The sequence below is a fragment of the Drosophila virilis genome, chromosome 3 (assembly GCF_030788295.1).
Source record: "Drosophila virilis strain 15010-1051.87 chromosome 3, Dvir_AGI_RSII-ME, whole genome shotgun sequence".
NCBI lineage: Eukaryota > Metazoa > Arthropoda > Insecta > Diptera > Drosophilidae > Drosophila > Drosophila virilis.
The window spans coordinates 21008613-21027210 of record NC_091545.1 but is presented as its reverse complement, the minus strand read 5'-3'; the positions used below and the strand labels follow the sequence as shown (position 1 = coordinate 21027210).

The following is an 18598-nucleotide window of genomic DNA, read 5'->3' as shown; positions in this document are numbered from 1 at the left end:
CACATAAACACAGGTATGTATGTATGTGATATGAACAAGAAACACACAGGCTTCACACTTACACAATATTCATAATAATCGGTTTTAAAGCTTTTATTTTACTTCATTTAATAAATCTAAGCACCTTTTGGGACTCGCATACAAATCCATTTTGTGTTAAGTTCAAAATCTTACTATATACTTATGGCTACGTTATACAATGCATTATGGTTAGTTAAGTTTCTATATAAATATATAATATATAGACAATTGGTGTTATATTTCAAACTCTTCGACCGCATCAATGCAACTGCACAGCGGCAGCGGCTTGAAGTGATGAAGACAACCGCCATGTGTGGCTATATACAAATCGGCTGCCTCATCTGTGAATTTGGATTCACTTTTAGCATCTAGTATATCATTTATGGACTCTAAGGTATTGCATAATTTTTGTTGTCGCTGCTGCTGTTCTTGTTGTGGGCCGTCTGTAAACGAGCAGAGAGCAAAGAGTTTTTCTCCATCAGTTTTATATTTTTTATATTCTTTTTTTCTGTTTCTTGTCCTAATTTCGAATTTGACGAGCCTTTCACAAAGTGTTTTGCAATAATATGCCACAATTAATCAATTAATTAATGGAAGTCATGTCTGTTTTCGCTAAGATTTAAACTAATTATAGGTTTGTTGCTTGCCGTTTATAGAATTGAGCTTTTAATTGTATTAACTAGATCACAAGATCTTAGAAACTGTCCTATCTAAAGTATATGGACGATTTTTTAACAAATTCGTTTCATAGTCAATACAATATTTATTTAGCTTCAGTAAGTTATTAGTTTCCTTAAAACGGTTTAACGAAATACAGAACATAAGAGCATAATAAAGAAAATAGGTAAGATTTCCCATTTATAACGTTCTTAATCCGATTTTAAATTTACATCGAAACTGGACCGATTATAAAGTTGTGTACGGAATTAACTAAGAAAAGGAAGAAAGCAGTATAAAGAGAACAAATTGCAAGGATAGTTTTTCATAGGATAAGAAAAACTTTATTTTCTGTCCATAGATTGAAATCAAAAGAGAAAAGTATATAGCATTAGGCTACATACCGTGAAGGTTTCTGGCCTTTGATGGTGACTTTTTCTTAGGTATTGAAAAGAAAAGTCGTTAACGAACATTACAAAAGTGAAAAAATTAAAAAAAGGTACATAGTTAAGCAAGAACAAATTAAATAAAAATCATAATTGCTTTTGAATACTTCGCATCGATAAAGTTCTATAAAGAAGAGATTTTTTAAAGGCTTTCAAAAATAGCAATTGAAATAGAATGTTATTATCATCGATCAAGAAAACAACGATTTAAGTTCCGAAGTAGCATACCATTGTATGAAACTTCGTGGACAAAAGAAGAAAAACAGAATCATGTGCTTCTAACTAAAAATTTGACAAAGTCCAATTAGAAATGGACTTATGTCGAAGTTGGGAAAGCATGTCGAGTTCTTTATAGGAATAGAGAAAAACGAGAAAAAAAAATTAAAAACGACTGAAATCAATAATCAAGATTTGGCTTAGTATTTTCGAGTTATACAACATCCATTAATAATAGAGTATAAATATAATAATTCCTCTCTCTTTCTTGTCTTGGTTTTTGCAATCTTAAAAAAAAAATTCTTCATTGGCTTGGATAAAATGCAAACCATAGAATTTTTTGGAAAATAAAAAGTAAATAAAAAAATAATTACTTTTACCAAAGATAAAAGAAAAAAAAGGAAAGATAAAACTTTTTCATAGAAGATTTTTTTGGAGATATAAAAATATAGGAAAAAATAGATATATGATACGAGAATTACACTTTGCTTCAGAAAAAAACTTAAAATCACAAGTAAATTATTGATTGCCCAGCGAATGATCAATATCTTTAAAAGTTCAAACAAAAATCAACAGGGCTCTATATCACGATATCAGCAAAGATAACAGACAAGATACTTGTGTAAACGAAATAAGTTTGACGATAAGAAACAAAGTGTATATAATAAAGATAAAGAAGAAAATTTGAGGAGAAAGAACAGCATTATACAGCTGTTAATTCAGCGTACAAACTAAAAACTCTATGAAGTTTTGTAGCAGTGTAGTTGTACTTAGAGTTACAAAATGCCATCATATTTTGTTGCAAATACTTTGTGAAAGGCTGCTTTTTGCTTGTTAAGCTTGCGCCAATTTTGACAAATATTGAACTTAATTCTAAATTAGACTTAACTACGGATTACTTAAGTGTTAGTTTCATTGCAACGTTTAAGTGTAAGTAAATGTTCAGTTTCTTTTTAAGTACATTAAAGATTCAAAAACCGTTTTGTTGCGAGAACTAATACAAATGATTCAACTCAATTTGTGTTGTTTTGTACAATGCGGCGATATACAACAATTCACATGTTATATATACTATACATATTAACCTATATATATGTATATATATATATATATTATTGATTGATTAATTGATACGTTTGCCATTTAAATGTGGATATTTTTAACAATTGCTTTGGCTCATTTCTATTGCTTATTTGCTTTTCTCATTAAGTATACGCGATGTTGGCACGCCGACTGCTTTCTATGGTTGTGTGTGTGTATGTGTGTGCGTGTCGTCTGCGTGTGTGTTTGTGTGTGAGTAATATTCAAATTTTTGGATGTACAATTTTTAATATAAGCAAATTCGGCGGCAAATGGAAATTTTTTGGGTGACAGACAGAGAGACGTGTTGGTGAACTGTTGCATGTTGTGTGCTTGTGTTTGTATGTGTCTGAGTGTGCTGTATACAAATAACGCATACACATTATATATATATTAACACATAGGTAGACACATATAGACTATATATATATGCGTGTTTCTAGATCATGTGCGACATCATGCAACGACTCACATCACGGTTAGCGCGATGCAAATGACCTTGATAATGCTGATGAATGCGTGGATGCTGCAGCTGCTGTTGCGTCTGTTGTTGTTGCTGCTGCTGCTGCTGCTGCGGCTGCTGCTGCTGTTGTTGCACATCATAATCGTAGTCCATGAGGCAGGCCTGCGTGCCAATCATTTGTGTGGCGGGCAGCGAGAAGAAATCTGTAAAATATAAATCTCTATGAGCATTTCTTTCTTATTTATTACACAATGTACAAACGTTGCAAAATATTTATCGAAAATTAACAATTAATTTAATTTATTATTTTTGAATTGCGTTTTTCGTATACTCCATAATGCCAATAGCAAGTGCCGACGCCGACTGTGCAGTCGGCGTCGACGCCAGCGCTGATAGTGTCCCAATTACCGTTCATTTATAAATAGCCGGCAAATAATGTAAGCACCGTTGACAGCGATGGCAACGGCGACGTCGACGCCGACTGCGACTGCTACGACAATGCCGCCAACGGTTATCGGTGCATCCCTCCGACCCCCTAACCCGCACAGAACTGCGAAGTTTTGTTTATAATTGCGCTGTTGTCAGCGATAACATGTGGAGATTGCCAATTAGGCACGTTGCTTAGCTGAATTTCAGCGATAAACGAGTTGCACAATTAAAAAAATAAAATAAAAACTAAAATAAATGACAGCTCATAAATGAGGTATAAAAGAAAATGCTATAAGCAAATATAGAACACTTGTCGATGGAGTCGATCAAGCAGCGACAACTTGTAATTTACTATTTTATTTATACCCTGTATTTGAAAACTATTAAATGGGGTACATTGAAATAAAAGACAGTTAAGTACAAATATTTAAATTGTCATTAAAGGGAGTGTTAACTCTTTTAAAATATATATAATATATAATATATTTAAATAGAACAGAGTTAATTCTCGCATTAGCTAGTAAAATTTTTTTTTTTATATGTGTCCATAAGTTTGTTTCAGATTTTAGAGTTATTGCGACTTATAAATGAAACCAATTAAAAATATATAAAGTTATTAATAATTATGTCAATCTATAGGGTATTTTCGGATTGAGCACACTCAATACATATATTTACTTTGTTTGCTATGAGGTCAGACATCGGTAGCCGTAAAATTGTAAACGCAACTGTACTAACAATATATATATGTATGTATGTATGTATGTGCAAAATACATTTGAGAATCGAATACTGCCAGAAAAGTAAAATGAAGTCTCTAAAATTTATTTCTGATAAGCGTGATCTCATTCATTACGTAGAGTCAATAGGTCCAGCCATAGAATAGGTATATATTAGACTGGGATCAATATGTGCATATGTGTGTGTATATAAAAGCCGGCAGCAGGCAAACTAGCAATAAGACACCAGCCGCGCAGGTCTTATCGCTTGAGGTTAAAGCTGTTTGATTTAATACACTTTCTTTTCGGCATTCTTTCATTTTATAACTAAATCAATACAAAAGATTTTAATTTAAAAGAAATAACAAAGCGGAAAGTAATAGTCTTTATTGCTGCAATCTCTTAAATTGTCTATTTTTATTAACATTTTTTGCAGTCTTTTTATTGAAAGCAAATTACATTAAAAACAAATCACCCACAAACGAAACATGCCATAAATGTGCATGTTACATTTTTTTCGTGCTCTACTTTGCTCCTTCGAGCTGTAATTTAAGCTTTGGGGTACGTGCAGTGATGTATGACAGCGTGTGAATATATATGTAAATATGTATATTTGTATATTTAATACAAGTGCTGATAACTTTTAATTGGTTTGCATAAGCTAAAATTAATAACGAGTTACTCAACATTGGGATTCCATAAGGAAAGAGTATCAGGAATGCGGCACTTGTTGACTATCGCGTGTCAGATAACAGAAAAAAAATCCAAATGTTGATAAGGATGACCCAGAAAACAAATATAGGCTCGCACAAAAGCGTTGCCAACAAGTTTCAAAATCTGATTTTGTAACACAATTTACGAAATTTTTTCCACCGCTAGCGGCAATTAAACATCGCTCATTTTGTTGCTGTGCGGTGTGAAAAAGTCAAGGCCAACCGCAAAAAAAAATTACATTAAATTAAAGGTTTTTAATTTATAAGTTGATATATGCGCATAATTACCGTTGCAATACTGTGCTACCAGATCGGCATCATCAAAACGGCACCGCTTGACGGCCGTCAAGTTGTCCATCTCCATGTCCAACTTCTCATGGCCCATCGTAAAGCAGCGCTTCTTGCAGCGCGCTGCTGCGGCAGCGTCGTTGTTAGTGTCGGCTGCGACGCCTACGTCGCTCACTTGCATTTGCATTGGCTGTACATTGTTGTTGTTGCAGCTGTTGTTGTTGTTGTCCGAGGCGGCAGCTGCATTGTTTACTATTGCATATCCATAGTAGCCATTCGAAGCGGATGCTATGTGGGAAACGACACGTGCATTGAATGGATCCACCACAGGTGAATGGCGCGCCGGAGACGGCTCAATTTCGAAGTTGACGGCAGGAGATTCACCATGTGCCCAACACTCGAAATTCGTCAATACCATCACGGATGCTATCGGTGTGTTCGGTGCGCAGTGGAAATTTACCAAGAATATATTGTATTAAGCGCACACACGCACAGACACAATTAAGCACGAAACCAAAAGCGAAACAACAAACACGTTGTGTATTGAACGACGCTCGCTATTCGACTGTACGTGCGGCGTTGCCGGCGGCGGTTGTACAACTGCAGCGAGCTGCTTTCAGTGAGTTAATTACTTCAAAATAGCAGCATCGGCAAAATTGTGGAAAAAACGACAAGTTAAATGAACACACGCACGCACACTAACACCAAATGAAACAACAACAGACGCTGACGCCAATTGTTAAAAATAAAAACTATACGCGATGTGTATCGATAGATAACAATAATAATCGATACAAGCATTTGCGATGAGATCACATTGAATGAAGCGAATGTGTATCGATATTTTATTCACAATATATATGTGCAATTGGTTTCGCAAGGAATTCCCTAGCGATATTTAATTTGTTATTATTTATATTTTAATGAATGACCCTACATATTCGCCTCGAACGGTATCCGATTATATTAAAAAAAAAAAATATTGCCACCTAGTCAAAAATATTCGATTGCAGCAGGCTGTTCAATCGACTATTATTGTCCAGTCTATCATGTGATTGTCACGTCAAAGAAACAATACAACAAATATTAAAAGCATTCTGATTAGCTCAATTGAAATATTCGAAGTACTTACCAGAGATGAGCAACAAAAGCAAGAAGCTAACTGTCGGCGGAAATGACGGTAGCCAAAGTAAACTATCCAAACAGCGTGCACATGTATGTAAACACGAATATTCCCATATTGCCGGTAGTATTTAATCGCATTACCTACGAATTTATAGGACTCGCAGGACTACAGCGCCTTCAAGGTTGTCCTCTTCTACTGCTCCCTCATAGTATTCCTGCCCGTTGTAACGTTCTTCGCGCTCAAAGGCTTCCTTCTCGAACGCTTCTTCACCATGTCCGATATGAAAGTAAACATTGGATCTGCCGTGGGCGCTGTGGCCGCACTGCACATTGCGCTGGGCGTGTATATCTATCGTGCCTACTTCGGTGGCTCGAAAACGTCCCAGTTTAAAGAAGACTAACTGCGTGGTTGCCGCTTTCGGGTATCCACGGCTGCGACTGTTACATATGTATCATTTCCAATTACAAAGTTTATGTTTTCGCTGCGTTCGTTTGTTATAAGCATTAGTAACATTAGCGTTAAGTAAACTAATTACAACTATCTAAAATAACATTCTTATTTGCGACTCTGTGGTGAGTGTGAGTGTGATAAATGACCTATAATCGTATACGTGTGTCGTGTGTAATCATTAAATTGCATAATTTTCGATAACAAAACACGCTCTCTACACGTTGTAAGTCTTTTTGGATCTGTCCATTCAATTGCTGTCAGTGATTTGTAACAAAATTGGTGTATTAAAAATAAATATTTAAAGGGAAATGCGTGCTTTATACGGCTGGAGCAAGAATATTGTGCGCAAATATGGTTGGATTAATGCTATTAAGAAACTGCTGCCAAAACAAACCAAATATATTTACAATTTAGGCGTTAAGTTTGAGCTAAGCGATGTGGTGAGTAACGGTTCCAACTGCCAGCTGGTAACATTAAAAAGCATACGATATTTATTGCTGTTTGGTTTGGCCATTTAAATTAGTTGGCCTTAGTACACTTAAAATTGACTAACAGTTTATTTCATTTAGAAATTGTAGATAAATTAAACGACTGATTCCCGCTAGAGATGAGCGATGGTTTATGTTAACAGCCGAGGTGAATTTGTAAATTGGTCATGTGAATAGCTACTTCAACTGTTAGTTGGGCAAACGCGATGTGGCAACGCCAATGTTGTTTTTGTTTGCGTCCGTTTTTTTGGGCCCTTTTAGTTAACGTTATTTATGAAAAATGCTAAAACATTAGTATTAATATGAATTTGAACGACTCCACTTCACAACTGACTGTAAATAAGACAAAACATATGCACACGCACATCTATCTAGTACAGTGACACAAACAAATCCGCGTCTGCAACCACCTGTACACACAAACAAACAACGCAGCATTAGACACGTATCAGTCGTAAATATGTTGCAGCTGCAAAGAGTGCCACAATATTTATGGCCCATATGCGTGCATACGGCTTTAATCGCCACACTGGTCACGAGGTCAACCACAGCCACATCATCATCAGATTATTTGGTGGGCCGCAACAAGGTAGCAGCTGCAACCGCAATCCTAACACCTGCCTGTGTGCCTGATAGTCGCATATATTTTATTTATTTTTCAACTGTTTCAGACCGTGTACAATCCCAGCCAGCTGTCCGATGGTCAATTTTTGGAGTATAGCAACCTGTCGGACAAACAACATCTGCGTGAAGCAATTAAAAATATACTTATACCTCGAGTTGTGGGCACGCCAAATCACGGAATTGTGCGTCAGTATATTGTGCAGAGTCTACGCGATCTGGACTGGCATGTGGAGCTGAACGGTTTTCACGATAACGCTCCCATTTTGGGCGCGTTGCATTTTACCAACATAATTGCGACACTGAATCCGAACGCCGAGCGTTACTTGGTGCTGGCCTGTCACTATGATAGCAAGTATATGCCGGGTGGTGAGGAATTTGTGGGCGCCACCGACTCGGCTGTGCCCTGTGCCATGCTCTTGAATCTGGCGAAGGTGCTGCAGGAACAGCTGAAACCACTGCAGAGCTCTAAGCTGAGTCTTATGCTGCTGTTTTTCGATGGAGAGGAGGCGTTCGAGGAATGGGGTCCCAAGGATTCTATATATGGTGCCCGGCATTTGGCAAAGCTCTGGCAGAAGGAGGGCAAATTGGATCGCATCGATATGCTGGTGCTGCTCGATTTGCTGGGCGCACCAGATCCCGCCTTCTATAGCTTCTTTTCCAACACCGAGCAGTGGTATATGCGTATGGCGGATCTGGAAACACGTCTGTCAGAGCAGCATCTATTCGAGCGTTATGTGAACAGCGGCGTTGCACGACGTGATCCTTCACGCTACTTTCAGCCTCAAGCCTTGAGGAACAGCCAGGTGGAGGACGATCACATACCGTTTCTGCGACGCAACGTGCCCATTCTTCATCTAATACCAATGCCATTTCCCAGTGTGTGGCACACAACAGATGATAACGAAGGTGTGATCGATTATGCGACCACAAACAATTTAGCGCTGATTATACGGCTCTTTACACTGGAGTATCTGTTGGGTGGCACAAAAGCAGCATGAAATCCCTCACAACTATGGAAAGCCTTATCATCCTGACCTGTCTGATACGCGGTATCGTTGCTGTGGCAAATAATACAATGGAAATGTTAATTGTTTACCTATTATTATATGGAACGTGTGTGTTTATATGTGTGTATATAGTTTGTGGACCTCGTTCCATTGTGTTGTGTGTATACAATTAATTTATATGTAAAACTGACTAACTTGTTGACGCAAATGCGTTCGAAACACTTAAACCAATCTAGAAATATTATTTTTATAAATATTTAGAAAATGTTAAATTTAAATGTGTATATAATAAATCGATCTAAACTCAACATTTATTTGCTTAACTATATCTTATTATACATATAAGACTTACAAGCTAGCTATTAACTTGTTAAAACTAGTTAAGCGTCTCACGTTAAAATGTTAGCTAGTCAAATTATATGGCAAATACTGAAATTATGCTATATATCAAATTATATGGGCCAACTTAACACCCGCACATGCAGATCTTTGGTTCTAAAGATTTCGATAACAAATGCAAATCTTTAGTTATCAGCCTGAGCGTATAGCATAGCTGCAGTAGCAGTTGTTAAAAATAAGCTTAGATACTAACTAAAATCGTAAAATCGCTGTACTAATACAATAACCTAAAGCTAGTGGACGATCAACAGCATTTGTTGTCCGTGCTTGTCGCCTCAGCCGGCAGGGATATGCTCGACGGAGACGAGGCCAACGGCGACTGCGTCAACTCCTCCTCCTTCTGCACCTTCTGTTCCTCTTGTTGACCTCTTAAAAGCTGCGCTACGCTCAACTCCTTGGGTTTTTCCACAATAACGGTGCTCAGTTCTGCGCAAGACTTGGTCGTGGACGGGCTTGAGATCGTCTTGCTACCATCCGGACTCCCGCTTACCTCCCGCAAGTCGCTGCGTGAATCGCGGCAGCAAACTTTCTCAATGCACTCGGCTGCCTGACACTGCATTAGGCATTCCAGCGATGCGGAGGCATTCTTATTGGTTGCTGGATAGAATTCGGGCTGTATGGTTACCGCCGTAATGCCCTGCTCATGAAAGTAGGCACGCACTTGCTCGATAATTTTCAGATAGAGCTTGGGATTCTGGAACTGGATGTGTATGGTGGCCACATAGCTGTGCGCGGCCAGCTGCCAAATATGCAGATCGTGATAGCTAACGATCTCCGGAAATTTGTTAACCAGCGTCTTCTCAAAGATCTCCAGATCAATGGAGCCGGGTATCGTTTGCAGTAAAATAAGGCAAGATTCTTTCACTGTAATTAGAGAAGAGATAAGTTAACATTTTGCTGTTATGCCTCGACTGTTAAGCCTTGATGCTGTTATAAATTTTGAGTACTGTTAAATGATATTATGTTATATAGCAATATGTGCTATAAATGTTATACTGTTATATGTAAACTAAAGGATGACAGTTTCCCAATTTCTACACCAGAGCTAAACATGTTATACTTACTGTATGGATAACTCAGTGAGACCAATAGCACACAAGAGAATATGGACAAAACTGGATCAATAAACTTGGCCGTATGCTCCTCATCTTCGGCCACATAGACAATGGCCGCACAGACAATGACAAACAGCGTGCTGGACACATCGCGCAGCATCTCCACAGCGCCCTGTCGCTTGGTCGTGAAGTAAATGTTGCCCACCTCCGCCTCCAGATCCTGGCGCAGCTGACGATCATTGCGCGACTTGCTCAGTGTGCGCTGCATGGGCTTCAGTGCCAAATCGGAATGACTGGAGATGGAACGCTCCAGTACAACATCGCCACCTGGCGTCAAATGCAGAAAGCTGCCCTGATGCAAAGTGTAGCCACCTATCAGCAAGTAGGTGAGGCCATTCAATACAAGACCCACACAGCCCAGCATCATAACGTGAATGGGCAAGTGCATCGTATCCTGATGATCGATGTGCACCAACGTCTGCAGCGCCTCCACAATAAGCGAGAAGGACAACGAGGCCAATATGATGAACACAATCAGCATGGTGAGTATATCGATGCGTGCCCAGCCAAAGGTATTGCGCAGCTTTTGCTCCCGCGACTCACGCTTGGCCAACTGCTGCTCTTCAGTCTCGCTCAGCGTGAGCACCACGGCTGTCTTTTCATCCGTAGTGCCATTACCCAAGATGGGCGCGGCTTTGGGTGCTGTTGGTTCCGTCTCATTTCGTTTGCTGTGCTGTTTAGAGAGAAGAAAACAGCATAAGACAGAGTTTAATTTTCTTTTTTTGGAAAAGGACTTTAGGTTGTAAAATTGGTGAATTCTGAAAGCTTTAAGCTACCCAGCTATACAAGTTTAGTTTTAAGTTTGAAATACTGAGTGTTAAGTAAAATTAGTATTAAAGCTCTATCTAAAAAGAATATTTATCTATGATTTATTTTGAAAAGGTTTAGAAATGATTTGAGACTTAACTACGAAACGAGTTAAAGCTAAATAAAAAGCTAAAGGTTCTCCTTGTTGAAGCTTTAAGCTTTTCAAATGAAATTCCAACGAACTCTGTAGGACTTTAAATAAAGCTCCATTTATATAGAAAACTTAAGTATTGTCTGAATGATCATATCGCTATATGGTACTGAGATCTTTGGCAAAATTGAAAGGAATTCGGTTCCAGGTTTAGAAGGAATCACTGCATAAATTTGAAAGCTGTCAGCATGACTTGCTCGATAAATTATTTACCAAAAATAAGACCTAAAGCACTGTCTATCAGTTCATTAGGTACGGCACTTGTTTAATTACCATGCCACCAAATTGTTGTCAACTATTTTCACGCTTCGCCTAACTCAGCCAAAGGTCTGTCTGTCTGTCTCTCTGTCTGTCTAGCAATTATATAAGTCCACAGCTTGAAGCTAGTCGTTTCACTCATTTCTCGCACATTGCGAGCCAACTGTTTTTGGCGGTATATTTTAGTTTTTTTTTTTTTTTGGCTTATAAAGCTTACGATATCTGGTTCGCTGCGTGGTTTTTGGCCACAAGTTTTGCGTAGGCTCAAAATTTTTACCTTTGTTTTAGCGGTATTTGGTTTTTTCTTTTTGTTTTCTCTAATTGTGAAACGTGCTTGGCACAAATATGGTCCACATGAATTTGCAAAGTTTAGCACTCATTCAAAATATTTCTGTTTGATTTAATTCATAAATTTGCATAAGTATTTCATATTTGGTTAAATACACGAGCCTCGAGGGTAAATCAGATGCATGGCAAATTGGAACTGTCATGAATATACATAAATATAATCAGATCTGGGACAGCCAGAAATTGAAAACGTATAGAGAATTGGATTTTTGTCATGAAAGTACATATTATTATGGGATCTGGCGTAGCTAGAAGTTGAAAAGTGTCGAGAATGGGTTAAAACCAATTCATTTATCAGTTGCAGCATTTTCTGTTTATCAGAGAATAAGCTTATCATAATCCCTGTCAAACACATCTTAATTACTTTGCCAGCTATTTTAGCACAGTTAACTAAACAAGCTGTTAACAACAGCAACTATCTGCCTTTGTACTAGGGGGGGGGGGGGGGCATAATTAATGTACAATTTACTGATAGCGCTAAACGCCCACGCAGGCCAGACAAACCTGGCCAAAGCACAGACATTTCTGTCGTAGGCCTCTTAAAATGATAATATATATATATTAATTTTTTTTAGCAATCTTATCTAATCATAACTTGGCGGATTGCAACAATATGTAGCATGATATCCTGTCGCTGCAGGCACACAAATACGAGCTATTTATCAAAATCATAAATCAATAATATTAACAAAATTTGAAACCAAGTCAAATATGAAACCTGTTTGCAAGCGGCCGCGCATAAAAATGCTCAGTTCAATGCACTGCATCAGGTTTCTCTGTTTTTTTTTTTTTTTTTTTTTTGAAATTATTATATTTTTTTAGGTGTTCAAATTCCGATTTGCCTATCAGTGCGGCTGGAAAACTTGTTCGCTTCCTCAAAGAGGAAGGCAAAAAAAAAAACATATATATATATAACAAAAAAATGTTGTTCCACTTACCTTAATCGTTACAATGCAACCGGCCAGTGCCAAGATGTTGCACAACATATGATAGGAAGCCATGAGGAGTGTCAATGCATGCGTCAAATGGCTGAGGACCAGTTGGAGCACAAAGTAGCACACGGATAGGATCAGTACCACGTAGAGCGGTATGGGCTGACAGCGCTGTAAGACCTCTTTGATGGGCATGTTTGCTGGCTCCTAAATCAGGGTCTGAGTACTGCAACGGAGATCGAAGATTGCAGAGAGATAATGTGAATTAGTTATATCAACTGGGGAGCAGTACGGAAATAAGTGACGAGGTTGTAAATCGCGTAAATCAAAAACTGTCAACGAACTTTGAGCCACATGGAACTAGATCAATTTATTGACTATGGCAATTTGCAGTTACTCCACAACAGATACAAAAGTGTTGCTAATTAGCAATGAAGCGACTGCATAAGATATTAATATAATTTGGATAATAATTTAAGCAAGTGTCAAGGAAACCTTTTAATACTTACTTAAGGTTCGTTATGAAAATCGCATAGAAAGGCGATAAAGAGATTGTTTGTAAGACCGCGAATAAGAAAGCTAGAGAGCGATGAAAAATATGATGAAAATTCAAAGTAAAATGAAAATCGCATAGAAAGGCAGTTCCAAGTTGAGCGATAAAAGGATTTTTGTTAAGAAGAAAATCAGAAAGCTGAGCAAAATAGCCAAGGGGGTTAATGACTATATCATTTAGATTGAAAAATGTGTAAAGGGCTTTCTGCTGCTTTAAGATTCTGTCTGTAGTTGAGTTGGCCTCATCAATAAAACTTCAATCATTATTCCCAATGCTCAATTGTCGAGATTAATTTTACATTGCAGCTCGATAAAGCCAAACGGTGTCAAGTTCAGATGTCTATTGAACTGCGTTTTATTATATATATTTAGATAGGTAAGGGTGTGTGTGTGCATGTGCATATGTTAATCATAAGGCTAGGCTCCAGATTTGGGCAGGTGGGTAACACAGGTAACGCCCCAGCTGTTCGCTGAATGGCTGGGCTGGCCTTTTCGCCTGCCTAGCATGCAAATGAAGATGAAAAACGAACCCAATCATCCAATAACCGACCGATTGTCAGGCTTGACATTGACGTAACATTACGTGACAATTGGATACGTTTAAGTGTAACCCAAGGTTAGCCCTTCCACAGATGGCCATAATTACAACAGTCACATACGAATTTAATTGATCGGATAAACCATGAAGTGATCGTTTAGACATTTTAGGGCCTACATATTTATAAGGCATTTCAAATAGTTAAACCCGATTCTAAGTACAAACAATGAGCCAAATTCGTTATCATATCAAATTTATCCAAGGCTTAATAACACATGTCTTGACATGTTTAAGCCCGTTGAGATATCTACTTATTTCTTCGAACTATCTTTAAGCCTTTTTATTTTAGAGACAACAGGCCTAGTTAGAAGCCTTATATCAAGTTTGATTTAAAATATGTAATTTTCTTTAGCAGTTTGTCTTATGCTAATAAATTAGATTATTAGACAAAAGTCTAAACTGAAATTTTTATTGTAAATGTCCAACAATAATGGCTAGAACGAAGGAGAAAAATCTGCAGAATTTTTATCTAAAATCTTATTCACAGCACATGCCAAGCCAAGGATCAAGATGAGTTAGTCTTGCAGTAGATCCATATCTTAACTAAGGCCCACACACCTTCAGTGCTACCCCAATAGGAACTATCTGTCTTGCAACTATTTTGTTATTCTAAGCACCTGCACCTGCCTGGTTGCCTCGTAATCCCTATATTTAACAACCCAACCTCATTCAGCTGTCACGGCCAAGCAGCTGATTGCATTTTAAACGCTTCATGTGGGTGTACAACAAATTGTTTAGATCAAAATGTACAATCTGGGCATTGCCGATCTATTGTTTTTTCCATTTCACAAATCGATTACAAAGCGTTAGCTAATGCCTCGGGCTGCCATAGACCCACATTTCACACAGCCCCCCAAAAAAAAGCTAAAAAAAAATAAACTATAGTTAGATCAAAAAAAATGTGTGGTATCCAAACACTGGCTGACTTGTGTACTGCCCATGCCCGTGCTCGTGATCCGCGGCTGCTAAACGTTCATTTCCTCAATTAGATTTCATTCTCATTGAATAAAGCACAATCCGAGCCGAGTGGGTGGTTGTGGCTCAGGCCGGGAGTCTGCTGCGCTACTGTATCGGCAAAGTGCTCCAATTGGGCTCGTTTGCGATAACAAAGGTGATACATGGACGTAAAACTAGTAGCAGACGTACGACATCTGTTAAGGCTTGCCTCAGCTTCGAGTAATTGGAATTTAACTATTTCGCTCTCTTTGCAAGTTAATTGTACGCTGTTTAAATGAAATCTTGTTATATTTAGGAACCAAAACTTTTATTAACATTTCTGAAAATATGTGACATAGCAGAGTTTGAACCAAAACTTGGGCTTCTGGATCAAGCCAAGAACCGCAGCTAGAGGTAGATCTAGGAACTACTTCTTGCAGACTTACAATGTCGCTTATAACATTATCTTTATATAGTATCCATATAAGAAATTATAAAGCTTAGTTCGTTAAATAGCACTTATCGAAACCGGCAAGTCCGTACAGAAGGATTATTAGTTATATACAAAGATATAACAGCCAATGCATTGGCACATACAACCCCACTGAGAGATACCAGAGGGCAAGTTAAAAACTTAATTGCAAGCAAAATATTGCATATAGCACGAGTGTAAATAAATGTTTATAGAATTGAAGAGAAAATTAAAAAAAAAAAAAAACGCAGTGCCATGAAACTAATGTTATCAATCTATAATTCCAGATGCGTGAACGACTCGACCTTGTCGACGTGTCCAAACTGGTCAAAATACAATATAATATTCAACTAAATGCGTTAACATTCCTGGACGGAGGGGTTACCCCTCGATTGTTCAATTAAATTGCTGTATACGTAGCTATAAACAAACGGGCCACGGACCGACGTAGAAGGATTTTCAAAATTGTCAAATAAAATTCAAACTTTTTTTTTGTTATTTTTCTGTTTTTATGAATTCGGTTTGTTGCCAATACAAAAATTAAATTTGTATGCAAGCATTGGCTTCGACACAAAGTTAACGAAAACAAACCAAATGATAAAATAAAACATGTACACACACACACACACACACACACACAAGATAACAACAACAACAAAAACCAAATCGAAGAAGAGCAAAAATATAATAAACAAATGTCGTTGAGCCGTGCATTAAAAATGCCACGAATTGACGAAATGATGAAGTGACTCGTTTTATTGATCTAATTGACAGCTGAAGTGGCAATTCTGGAAGACAGATTTATGGAAGTGGACTTACCCACAACCAGACTAACGAATTACTAGCACATATCTATATATGGAACTTCTAAGAGAGGGGCTTAAAATAGGCTCTGATTTGGTGACTAGAGCTATTTCTTTTCGTGTAACTCCATTGTAGTTCTCTCTCTACGTGCATGCATATATCGTATTGTGTTTATATATAGATTAACTCGATATTAGCCTGTTGCTGTTGGATAGGCCTGGAATCAGCATGGTCTAGAGGCCCCTAAATTGGGTTACTTGTTTTAAACAGAATTTTATATATCGTATTGAATTTGTATACAGATTTACTTGATATCGAATAGCCTTTAACTGTTACAAATGCCTAGTTTCTAATTAAAACTTAAGCCAGGCCCTAAAGTGAGTTACTTGTTCTAAGCAGTCAACTTTATAGGGTATATCGTATTCAGCATGGCCAAGTAGTTTCTAAAGTTCATACATTCGACTTGAGCTTGCATTGCAAGCTTTGGTTACCAAGTTTTATATATTATATATACTTTTGTTTATCTGTAATTGTTGCACCTGTCAAGCCGTAAAACACATTTCGTGCATTTCTCCATAACTGATAACTGATCAAATTGAAATACCTTTCTTAAATTTAACTCTTGCGACGTGAGATCTGCGCCTTTATCAATAAAAAAAATTTACTCCTGCAATCACTTTCTCCGGTGAAATAAAAAGGGTAATAAAATATGCAATTGTCATAATTGATAAATTGAACAATTCATTGGAATCCGTTATAATGAGGCAATTTCATTAGTTGCCTATCTAAATAGCTATTCAATTACAGTTAATGAGACTTGGCGAGTGCAACTAAATTGGTCTATACAAATTGCATAAGGTTTTTCAATTTTCCTAAAGTATTTGTAAAGTATTTAAATATAAACAATAAAACAAATAACAGTTAAATGTTGATTTGAGGCCATTTTTTCAAGGCCCGTTTCATAATTTGCATTGAATCGCAGCTGACTTGAGGCCCTCACACACACACACACACACACACTCTCTCACACACTCATACATATATAAAACTATAGTCTAGACAAATATGGACGCGAATTAACATTAATTTCGGGAACTCTTTAAATGACGCAGAATTTATATTTTTACTGTGTACATTTTTGATACATTTTCGTATTTTTGGTACCAAGCGCGCCCCGAAATAATCACTCGCTAAATGATTCCATTCATATTTGCTAACGAATCACTTGACTTTGTCGATAACACAGATACGCAGATAAATCTTCAGTTTTATTTTGGGAAAATGGAATATTTTTGTTTTGCCGGCTGCAAGGCACAAGCCCCCAGACTCTTTGGGCTCTTATCAACAGGCTCATAGATCTTAGGTAAAAAGTTTGTTCCAGGCAAATTTATAAACAAATTGTACATATGTCTAGTTGAAATGCCTTAGCTACATTGGTGTACGTAAAAATAGAAGCGCGTGGATGGGGAGAACATACTTAAATTATGTTTGTATAAAAATCACAAATTTGATACGTACAAATATAAAATATCTATTTTTAGCACTTCACAATTTGCGTTAGATTTATAATTTTTTGCACCGTTAACACAATCTATTTTATTTTAGTTCTTTTTTTTTCTTTTGTAATTTTGGAATTCAAATTTGTTTTTGGGCGTTAATTTTCACACACACGCGGCGACACCTGTTGGCCGCTAATTGCAATATTTGCCGAATGCGCTCAGACGACGTTCACGGCTGTGCGGCTCAAACTCTAATGAAACGCTGGCATCAAACCCGAACGCAGATCAGGCGCAACAACAATGATGATAATGGCATGGAAAGCAGTAAATGTACCGAAATAAATACAAATCACGCAGGCAACCGAATTGAAAGTGAGAGCATAGCACAGACAAGCAAGAAAGAGAGAGAGAGAGAGCGAGAGAGAGCGACACGTATGGGGGTGTAGGGTGTTGAGTGCGTGCGTTAGGTAGACGGGCTTAATCAGTGGGTGGAACAATGCCAAATAGATAGGGAATAAGAGTGAGGACTTGACGAACATAAAGAGGAACAGAGAGAGACTGCGGGGCAGAGAGGCAGCGCATGAGCGGACACGCGCGTTCAGGTTGTGGCTGGTCGTTGTCTCTGCCTAGCAAATTGATGTATGTTGTCTTTGCGGTGATTTGGGTTTATACGTGTAGCATATCGTTAGTATGCTTATGGCTAAACACAAACGAATTTTTCATATAAACAGTGCCATAAACTGTAAACATATGCTAATCTTGTAATCTCAGTGGCGTCAACTATTATCATATATTTTAGTTTATCAACAGCACTGCTTGTTGCCAGGAGCGAACTTATTAGGGCGCTGAAGTAGTCAGATTTTAGTTCAAATATTTAGTTCGTTGGTTTATTGTACTTCTTATCGACTATTCACTGCCGATAAGCGCACTGTTTGCTGTCGGAACTCAGCAGGTATATGTACCTAAGTTTGCATAGGTAAATAACACCGTATATATTTAA

The 18598-nt window shown here is 37.7% G+C and overlaps 4 protein-coding genes across 6 annotated transcripts; 2 read left to right on the top strand and 2 right to left on the bottom strand.

The window, feature by feature from the left end:
* Positions 1–78: 78 nt before the first annotated feature.
* Positions 79–5781, bottom strand: LOC6624516 (putative mediator of RNA polymerase II transcription subunit 15). Of its 2 annotated transcripts, none has more exons than XM_032434477.2 (3): positions 5033–5781; positions 2919–3086; positions 79–464 (listed from the first exon to the last, which is right to left on the bottom strand). In XM_032434477.2, exons 1-3 carry the CDS (start codon positions 5448–5450, stop codon positions 256–258), a joined length of 795 nt encoding a protein of 264 aa, XP_032290368.1. In that variant the 5' UTR covers positions 5451–5781; the 3' UTR covers positions 79–255. The 2 variants fall into 2 exon arrangements, with proteins under 2 accessions (XP_032290368.1, XP_002048111.2); XM_002048075.4 differs by having other exon boundaries at positions 273–464; positions 2893–3086; positions 5033–5779.
* A 283-nt stretch (positions 5782–6064) lies between these two features.
* Positions 6065–6708, top strand: LOC6624558 (vacuolar ATPase assembly integral membrane protein VMA21 homolog). Its single transcript, XM_002048074.4, has 2 exons — positions 6065–6247; positions 6313–6708. The coding sequence occupies exons 1-2, from the start codon at positions 6170–6172 to the stop codon at positions 6556–6558; spliced, it is 324 nt and encodes a 107-aa protein (XP_002048110.1). The 5' UTR covers positions 6065–6169; the 3' UTR covers positions 6559–6708.
* Positions 6709–6908: 200 nt separating this feature from the next.
* On the top strand, positions 6909–9035 carry isoQC (iso Glutaminyl cyclase). 2 transcript variants are annotated; one of them, XM_015175024.3, is made up of 2 exons: positions 6909–7048; positions 7768–9035. In XM_015175024.3, exons 1-2 carry the CDS (start codon positions 6917–6919, stop codon positions 8716–8718), a joined length of 1083 nt encoding a protein of 360 aa, XP_015030510.1. In that variant the 5' UTR covers positions 6909–6916; the 3' UTR covers positions 8719–9035. The 2 variants fall into 2 exon arrangements, with proteins under 2 accessions (XP_015030510.1, XP_002048109.1); XM_002048073.4 differs by lacking the exon at positions 6909–7048 and adding an exon at positions 7291–7685.
* ZnT77C (Zinc transporter 77C) lies at positions 9010–17896 on the bottom strand. The gene is made up of 4 exons (XM_002048072.4): positions 17618–17896; positions 12744–12963; positions 10191–10914; positions 9010–9990 (listed from the first exon to the last, which is right to left on the bottom strand). Exons 2-4 carry the CDS (start codon positions 12930–12932, stop codon positions 9371–9373), a joined length of 1533 nt encoding a protein of 510 aa, XP_002048108.1. The 5' UTR covers positions 12933–12963; positions 17618–17896; the 3' UTR covers positions 9010–9370.
* Between the last annotated feature and the right edge of the window lie 702 nt (positions 17897–18598).